At 40.2% G+C, this 9076-nt stretch overlaps 1 protein-coding gene across 1 annotated transcript in view; it reads right to left on the bottom strand.

Moving 5' to 3' along the window:
- Window positions 1-2651: 2651 nt before the first annotated feature.
- The window catches only part of LOC111954052 (tumor necrosis factor alpha-induced protein 2), a 19620-nt gene continuing 13195 nt past the window's right edge, over window positions 2652-9076 (bottom strand). The window contains exons 8-10 of the mRNA XM_070435732.1: window positions 5523-5678; window positions 4476-4597; window positions 2652-3406 (exon numbers count right to left, since the gene is read on the bottom strand). Coding sequence (XP_070291833.1) covers window positions 3235-3406; window positions 4476-4597; window positions 5523-5678 — 450 coding nt within the window. The 3' untranslated portion in view covers window positions 2652-3234. The remainder of the gene's footprint in view (window positions 3407-4475; window positions 4598-5522; window positions 5679-9076) is intronic.

The raw sequence follows: 9076 nt of genomic DNA, 5'->3' as shown, positions 1-9076 counted from the left end.
AGTAGCTATTGTTAGTGCCCTGGTGACATTCACCAGGGATTGGCTGAGGCATCACTTCGCTGGGGTCAGTCATCGATTAATGTGAGGGTTGTGTGAGGAGTTTACTTGTTGCTTCAGACAACAATGAGGTCATTTTGAGAAAGTGTCGTGGACGGGGTGCAACACATTCACACATACATACTTTGACAATGGACCGTCTCATTTTACATGTCCAGGGGCTGGCACTCTAAATGAAGATGATGTCATCAGGGTTTTTGTTGTTTTGTTTTACTAGAAAACATGTGAGCCATGAGTCAAACTGAGACAGACTGAGTCATCCATTGAAACAATTTAATTTATTCCACATCTGATATACAGTACCAGTCAAAAGTTNACATGTGAGCCATGAGTCAAACTGAGACAGACTGAGTCATCCATTGAAACAATTTAATTTATTCCACATCTGATATACAGTACCAGTCAAAAGTTCGCAAACACCTACTCATTCCAGGGCTTGTATTTACAGTGGCTTGCGAAGGTATTCACCCCCTCTTGGCATTTTTCCTATTTTGTTGCCTTACAACCTGGAATTAAAATAGATTTTGGGGGGGGTTGTATCATTTGATTTACACAATATGCCTACCACTCTGAAAATGTAAAATATGTTTTATTGTGAAACAAACAAGAAATAAGACAAAAAAACGGAAAACTTGAGCGTGCATAACTGTTCACCCCCCCAAAGTCATTACTTTGTAGAGCTACCAGTCTCTTGGGGTATGTCTCTATAAGCTTGGCACATCTAGCCACTGGGATTTTTGCCCATTCTTCAAGGCAAAACTGCTCCAGATCCTTCAAGTTGGATGGGTTCCGCTGGTGTACAGCAATCTTTAAGTCATACCACAGATTTTCAATTGGATTGAGMTCTGGGCTTTGACTAGGCCATTCCAAGACATTTAAATGTTTCCCCTTAAACCACTCAAGTGTTGCTTTAGCAGTATGCTTGGGGTCATTGTCCTGCTGTTAGGTGAACCTCCYTCCCAGTCTCAAATCTCTGGAAGYCYGAAACAGSRTTCCCTCAAGAATTTKCTCAMYTTTAGAGCCATCCATCATTCCTTCAATTCTGACCAGTTTCCCAGTCCCTGCCGATGAAAAACATCCCCACAGGGATGGTGGTCTCGGGGTGATGAGAGGTGTTGGGTTTGCYCCAGACATAGCGTTTTCCTTGATGGCCAAAAATATAATTTTTAGTCTCATCTGACCAGAGTACCTTCTTCCATATGTTTGGGGAGTCTCCCAGCTGCCTTTCGGCGAACAGCAAACGTGTTTGCTATTTTTTTCTTTAAGAAATTGCTTTTTTCTGGCCACTCTTCCGTAAAGCCCASCTCTGTGGAATGTTCGGCTTAAAGTGGTCCTATGGACAGATACTCCAATCTCTGCTGTGGAGCTTTGCAGCTCCTTCAGGGTTATCTTTGGTCTCTTTGTTGCCTCTGATTTATGCCTTCCTTGACTGGTCCGTGAGTTTTGGTGGGTGGCCCTCTCTTGACAGGTTTGTTGTGGTGCCATATTCTTTCAATTCTTTTATGATGGATTTAATGGTGCCCCGTGGGATGTTCAAAGTTTCTGATATTTTTTTATAACCCAACCCTGATCTGTACTTCTCCACAACTTTGTCCCTGACCTGTTTGGAGAGCCCCTTGGTCTTCATGGTGCCGCTTGCTTGGTGGTGCCCCTTGCTTAGTGGTGTTGCAGACTCTGGGGCCTTTCAGAACAGGTGTATATATACTGAGATCATGTGATAGATCATGTGACACTTAGATTGCACACAGGTGGACATTATTTAACTTATTATGTGACTTCTGAAGGTAATTGGTTGCACCAGATCTTAATTAGGGGCTTCATAGCAAAGGGGGTGAATATATATGCATGCACCACTTTTCTTTTTTTCTTTTTTTTTAAACAAGTAATTCTTTAAATTTCACCTCACCAATTTGGACTATTTCGTGTATGTCCATTACATGAAATCCAAATAAAAATCTATTTAAATTACAGGTTGGAATGCAAAAAAATATCAAGGGGGATGAATACTTTTGCAAGGTACCGTATTTGTACTATGTTCTACATTATAGAATAATAGTGAAGACATCACAACTATGAAATAACACATATGGAATCATGTAGTAATCTTTTTTTTCTTTAACAAATCAACATATATTTTACATTTAAAATTCTTCAAAGTAGCCATCCGTTGCCTTGATGACAGCTTTGCACACTCTTGGCATTGCATCAACCAGATTCATGAGGAATGTTTTTCTAACAGTCTTGAAGGAGTTCCCACATTTGCTGAGCACATACATTTATGAAGCATTGGAAAGCAGCATAATCACACAGAAAAAAAAGTATTGGACCTATGTATTTKAAATCAAACGTTATTTGTCACATGCTTTATAAATGTCATGACCCATTCCCTTTAAGGTGAATCACCATTTTCTTAAACCATTTCACTACCAGTGGGCAAAACTAGTTACAATGACATAAATATGACATCTTTTATGAAAAGCAAAGGACATCTTTATAATCTGGTTAGATGATAAGATAACAACCAACATAAACCAAAAAAGGACATCAGACTGTTAAATAGCCATCACTAGCCGGCTACCACCTGGCTACTTAAACACTACTATACCGGTTTCTCTGTTCCACTACTATACTGGTTTCTCTGTTCCACTACTATACCGGTTTCTCTGTTCCACTACTATACTGGTTTCTCTGTTCCACTACTATACTGGTTTCTCTGTTCCACTACTATACTGGTTTCTCTGTTCCACTACTATACCGGTTTCTCTGTTCCACTACTATACCGGTTTCTCTGTTCCACTACTATACTGGTTTCTCTGTTCCACTACTATACCGGTTTCTCTGTTCCACTACTATACCGGTTTCTCTGTTCCACTACTATACTGGTTTCTCTGTTCCACTACTATACTGGTTTCTCACTACTATACTGGTTTCTAAGAGGCTACTGCCCTATAGACTTCGAATCAATAGTCACTTTAATAATGTTAACATGCTTTACTCATCTCATATATATACTGTATTCTATTCTACTGTATTTTAGTCTTCGCTACACCTGCAATAACATCTGCTAAATATGTGTGTGACCAATACATTTGATTTGATAACAGAGACCAGTTAGTTGCAATCTGGATATATGACATCTCAACCAGAAAAACAGTTTACAACAAGAAAATAACACAATTAAGATGGCATGTGCCAAAATGTGCCTGCTGGAATCTTGGAAAAGAATGGTGGGTTGGTATTGGAGGAGATGACTGTAGGACGGTTCACTTCCAGGCTCTCTTTGATGCCGCGGACATCAGCAGTGGATAGGTTGGCTTTGAGGGAGAGCAGGGCCGAGATCTGCCTCCAACTGAGAAAGATGGAAGAGCAAAAAACCTAAGTTTATCAACAAAGTTCAAAACTGTCATTTTTTGTCCATTATATTAATCAACTGGACTCCGAAGTGGCGCAGCAGTCTAAGGCACTGGATCTCATTGCTAGAGGCGTCACTACAGACCCTGGTTKGTTTCCAGGCTGTATCATAACCGMKCGTGATTGGGAGTCCCATAGGGCGGCGCACAATTGGCCCAGCATCGTCCGGGTTTGGTCCAGGGTAGGCCATCATTGTAAATAAAAATMTGTTCTTAACTGAATTGCCTAGTTAAAMAAAGGTTAAATATAATAAAAAATGTATTATGTTGCATCAACATGTTTTGACCATGCCAGTTGTCTACATTAAGTCATYCTAAGCTTGACAGAAAAGCCAGTATAAACAGAAGGACATTTTCGTAAAAAAAGGAGCAGAATAGTGGTAGAAAAAGTATCAAGACTACTGGACTAGCCCACCAGCAGAGGTGATATTACTGTTGACTGTAGTAGGACAGTACTACAGCAGTAGTATTAACGGTAGCAATAGTAACCAWCAGTGGCAGTAGTTGTGTTAGTTCAGTAATAGTGATAGAGGAAGAAGTATTACAAATAGTAAAGCACTATAGCAGCTGTTGTAGCAACATTAGTAATAGTACTGCTCTGGTGTGTCTGGCATCTCTGCCTCTATACACTATAATGGGAATAGAGTGGCGTTTGGGATGCTCTAGCCCTGGCCTGTATTTTTACACTGCACAGTGCTGGGGATAGCAGGGATTGCTGGCCGGTTCTAGACATCAGACAGGAGTCATATTACACCCCTTCTCTGTGTATCTCCCTCCCTCCCTCCATCCCTGTATTAGTACATGACATAAGAGATGCCTCATATTGTGTAGTCAGCCAGACACCTGAGATCCGCAATGGAGGCCCTTGTTACCTAGGTTACCGCCCGGTGATACCTGACTTGCCCAGAGTTACCTCACTGCAACAATGTACTGTAGGTGAATGTACTGTAGGTAAACACTCCATCTATGTCTTTAGCCTTGTGTGGAGGATCTGTCTGTCTGTCTCACCTAAGGTCTGGGAAGTCCCTAGCCAGGGTGACGATCTCCAGCTGGATGCTTCCTGGGTCCTGCAGTCTGACCACCTCCGCCATTTTAGGGAGGACCTCACTCAGCCAGCTTATTTTGGAKCCCTGTGGACAGTGGATAGGTAAGATTATGCWTACTTTCATATATTTAATGTCTTCCATTTACTGTATTATGGCATTAAAATGTATAATTTACTGTATTGGGATGTTTACATTCACTTTAAATAAAGTTGGATTTGATTTGATACTAATATCTATTGAGTGTCTAAATAAATAGAAGTTTAGGGGAATCAGACCACAGCTACAGTTTATGATACGTGGGTGATTTTATTTKGAGACTCGGCCTGGAGTCTGCCAAGTCATAACATGACCCAGATGGTGGTGGTTTTGAACCGCTTTCCATGATGGGCTACAGAAAAGGCTCTCATGCATTCCAGTGTGGGCTTAGTCTAACTTGGGAGAACAACTTTACAACCAAAACAACACTATATATAAAGTACCAGTCAAAGGTTTGGACACACCTACTCATTCAAGGGTTTTTCTTTATTTTTTTACTATTTTCTAATAGTGAAGACATCAAAACTATTACATAACACATATGGAATAATGTAGTAACCAAAAAAGTGTTAAACAAATCAAAATATATTTTATACTTGAGAATCTTCAAAGTAGCCACCCTTTGTCTTGATGACAGCTTTGAAATACAGAAAAACCCTGGAATGAGTAGGTGTATCCAAACTCTTGACTGGTACTGTACGTCTCTAGCTTAAATTGACATTTTGATGGGGATTTTGTTATTATGTTACTCTAGGGGGTTAATTTGTTGTTTAAATTCTTTATTCCTTTGTTATTCTTTATGCATCATAAACATTTGAAATAAAACWATTCTTAGGATAAATGTTTTGAAGTGTGTGTTTGAGTTGGTTTTGTGTGTATAATGCTGTTACTTTCATGTGTTTGTGTACACACACGCTCAAGCTATATTAACTGCAATATGAGGTGTGTGTGTGTGTGCGTCTTCAGTGCTTACCGCTTCAGTAAAGTAGYTGCTCAGWTTGCTGCTGTCTTCAGCRAGTAAWTTGGCTGCTGCCTCCTGCTGCTCCTTGTTCTTCAGCGTCATCTTCCTCTTCATCATCCTCTTCACATACTCCACCATCATCTCCATGTGGAGCCGGCCCAGCAGCTCCTACACACACACACACACACACACACACACCACACACACACACACCACACACACACACACACAACACACACACACACACACACACACACACACACACAGACACACCACCACAACACAACACACAGACACACACACCACACACCAGACACACAAATGTCAATGTGTGTGTAATGTCACTGTGTGTGTGTGTGTGTGTGTGTGTGTGTGTGTGGTGTGTGTTGTGTGTGTGTGTACGTGTCTTTGTTTTCACACATCTGTTGGTGTGTGTGTGTGAGTGTAAACGTACCTCCATACAGATGGGTTTGAGGTCTGTGATTGCTGCAGTGTCTGTCCAGTGTCCCCAGAACTCATCCAGTACCATCTGACCCCCAGTAAACCAGGCCTGCGTCCACAGCCTATGGTACTGCACTTGAGGAGACAGGAAGTCATGCAGAGGTCAATATCTGACCTTGAAGCAGTTGACACCAGTGGGTCAGACACATGGTCGGTGACACGGATGCGAAAACTTTGCAGGTGTACTGCCATAACAACTTCATATTAGTTCAAGTTAAAATCAGTTTCCTCTCTATTCCACTAATTTGTAAAAAATTAGAATAAAACAAATTTGTTTTATTAATAATGCATCAACTGTTTCATCACAACTGAAGAGCAAAGTAAAAACATTTTGGAGAATAACAGACAATCTGTAACCCACAAGATGTTCCAGGCCATGTGATTTGAGTGGTCACTTGGATGACCACATTGTACCATTATAACCTACAATCACACTTTGCACTTCAAATATTGTGGCTTGATAATGATGTCGGAAACCATTTAGGAGGGAATTCTCCTGAAGGCTTATATTTATTCTACTTACTTACTACCATTAGGTTAGATAAGAAGAACGAAGGTTCACAGAAAACAAATATAGCACCTCCAGCTCAATGCCTCTCCCCATGTGTGACCTACTTGTTGTGTGTCTGTACGGACACGTACAGTGCATTCCGAAGTATTCAGAGCCCATTACTTTTTCCACATTTTGTTACGTTACAGCCTTATTGATTAAATAATGTATATGGTTGAAAGATAATGATTAAATAATTCCACTCTGAAACCTTATAACTGTATGAAATTGATTAGAATCATAAATTAATAATTGATGATGTGTGTAGTTTTAGTCAGAATTAGGTTAAACACTGTATCTGTATAGTGGAAAAACACAGACTGTCTGAGCAAGGCGTAGCTCAGGATTTGAACTTGTCCCCCTCTTAGATGTTTTTTTTCCCCAGTAGAAGGTTGGCCAATTTGTGAATGGATGTTTGGCATGTGAGGAGGAGGTTAGGGTAGGTAGCAGTTAGAAAGACAATCCCAGGGCCAGTATACGGGCGAAAAGACGGATGTACCGTTTCCCTTTTTTTTTTCGCTTGCCCCGCCTTGAACGCACAGATTGGACCGTTCGGACGTCCCTTCTTCCTTTCCAAAGCGTTTGGTTTTAGTCCCACTTTTTAATATCGCGGTCCATGTTTTTATCCGTATAGTTTTGTTAAAATCATAAGGTCTTAGTTAATTCTTTGTAACCGTTTTTATAGCAATTTATACCCGTTTAAGTGTGGCGATTTTTGAGGCATTGCTTTTTTTGTGGATGGCACTTTGAACGCCGGGTCGTTCGGGGTCCGGTCCGAGACCGTTAGTGGGCATTTTCCGACGGAAACCAAGGGACAATCTTTTCCCCCGACCAAAGAAAATTAGACCCAAGAAGGATAAACATTGCCCCAGAATTCTGGAAATTGGAAAGAAACAGCTCCAACGTTAAGAAACTATTTTAACATGGAAAAATGATTAAATCCGTCTGTTTTTCCTTGTTTTGAAATTTTTAAAACAGCATATGTTTTCCGCCATTTTGTTTTTTATGTGGGTAGTTCGTTGGGGCGGATTTGGGACCGCGGTGGCAAAGTAAAGGAAATTTTTTTTTCAGAAATGTTAGTCAAAGCGATTTGCATTAAAGAAACTAAATTTTTTTTTTCCGATCTGGTTCAACCACTGGTTTAATTTTTTAGTCAAAGTTTACTAATGATTTGCCCTTTATCGGATCGATTTTAGACTAGAATCACTCTCCAAATAATTGGCGCCCCCCGGCCTCCGACATTTTTTCAGGCCCAGTTTGCTACTTTCATTGGGGTTTATAACAGTTTTTTTTTGGTGCCTTAAAATTAATGCACATTTTTTCCCGAACAAACTTTATATGTTGTGGTGGGTTTTGTAATAATGTGTTTTACGGACTGGTCCATCGGGAAGATTTCCTGCGAAGGTTTTAGTGAAAAAAATTTATAATATTTTTGGTGAAATCCCATAAGTTTAAATGGGCTTCTTGTCTTGCTGGATTTCATGCTGTGGGGTAACGTTTGCACATGTGGGGGGTAATGCCTAATATTAATACGATCTTTTAATTTGGTGGTTTTTCGCTGTAACGCTTTTTAAGAAAAATAAAATGTGAAAATTTTGTTTGGAAATTCCACAAGTCTGTGGTCTTTTTCCATTTGGCCTATGGCTTTGGTCTATTTTTTTATTTAATGTTTTTATGATGAGTAATTGGTATACACGTTTGGCTGTCCTCTGTATTTAATTCCTAGTCCCGAGTTTCGTGAATGGTTTGGGTGCAATTTGTCAACTTGATTTTCATCTGAATTAAATGCCACAATTTTTTCTAACAAAACATCCTATAAACAAAATTTGTTAAATAGACTTGGTTCCAATCTGGAAAATGGGAAAGGTTTTTCCTTGGTTTATGTTATTCAAATCCCCTTTATTTGCCGAAGTTGGGTGGATAGCCTACTTTGGGTGGGAAAGAAGAAAAATGGTGGGACAAGAAATGGTGGGGTTCCTTTTTACTAACGTGGTTTTAGCGCTAAGTTAGATTTTCATATTTGTTGGGTCCTTTCCCCTGTAAAAACCATTTTTTAAAATCAAGAAATGGATTGCTGGATTCACAAGAAGTGGATCTTTCTCTTGGTATCTTGGACTTGTGAAATTGGAAATTGATTTTTAGTGCTATATTTTTAATTGTGGAAACCTTAATGCTACTAAGCCTTATGCTATTGCAGGCTTTTATGGTTGGGGTGGGGGGTGGGCTTTCGCCGGGATTCCGGGGTTTTTCCCGACTCGGTAGAAAGTTAACTGCCCCTGAGAATGGAAGCACGAGGATTTTCAATAGAGATCAGAGTCCCCTTCTCTAGACAGCGGTGCCTCCCCCAAAATGTACAAATGCCACCAGTTCACAATCTGTAGAAAGTTCCCACAATCCCCTAAGCGTCAATTAGGTTTAGCTGGTATACGCCAGTGGTGACACGGGGAAGATCTACCAGGGCTTCAAGTCCCCTTTCAAGCGTCAAAAAATTTAAGGTTGTTAATCCTGTTTCTCA

The sequence above is a fragment of the Salvelinus sp. IW2-2015 genome, linkage group LG28 (genome assembly GCF_002910315.2).
Source record: "Salvelinus sp. IW2-2015 linkage group LG28, ASM291031v2, whole genome shotgun sequence".
NCBI lineage: Eukaryota > Metazoa > Chordata > Actinopteri > Salmoniformes > Salmonidae > Salvelinus > Salvelinus sp. IW2-2015.
The sequence above is the reverse complement of the archived record's forward strand: the minus strand, read 5'-3'. Positions and strand labels throughout refer to the sequence as shown.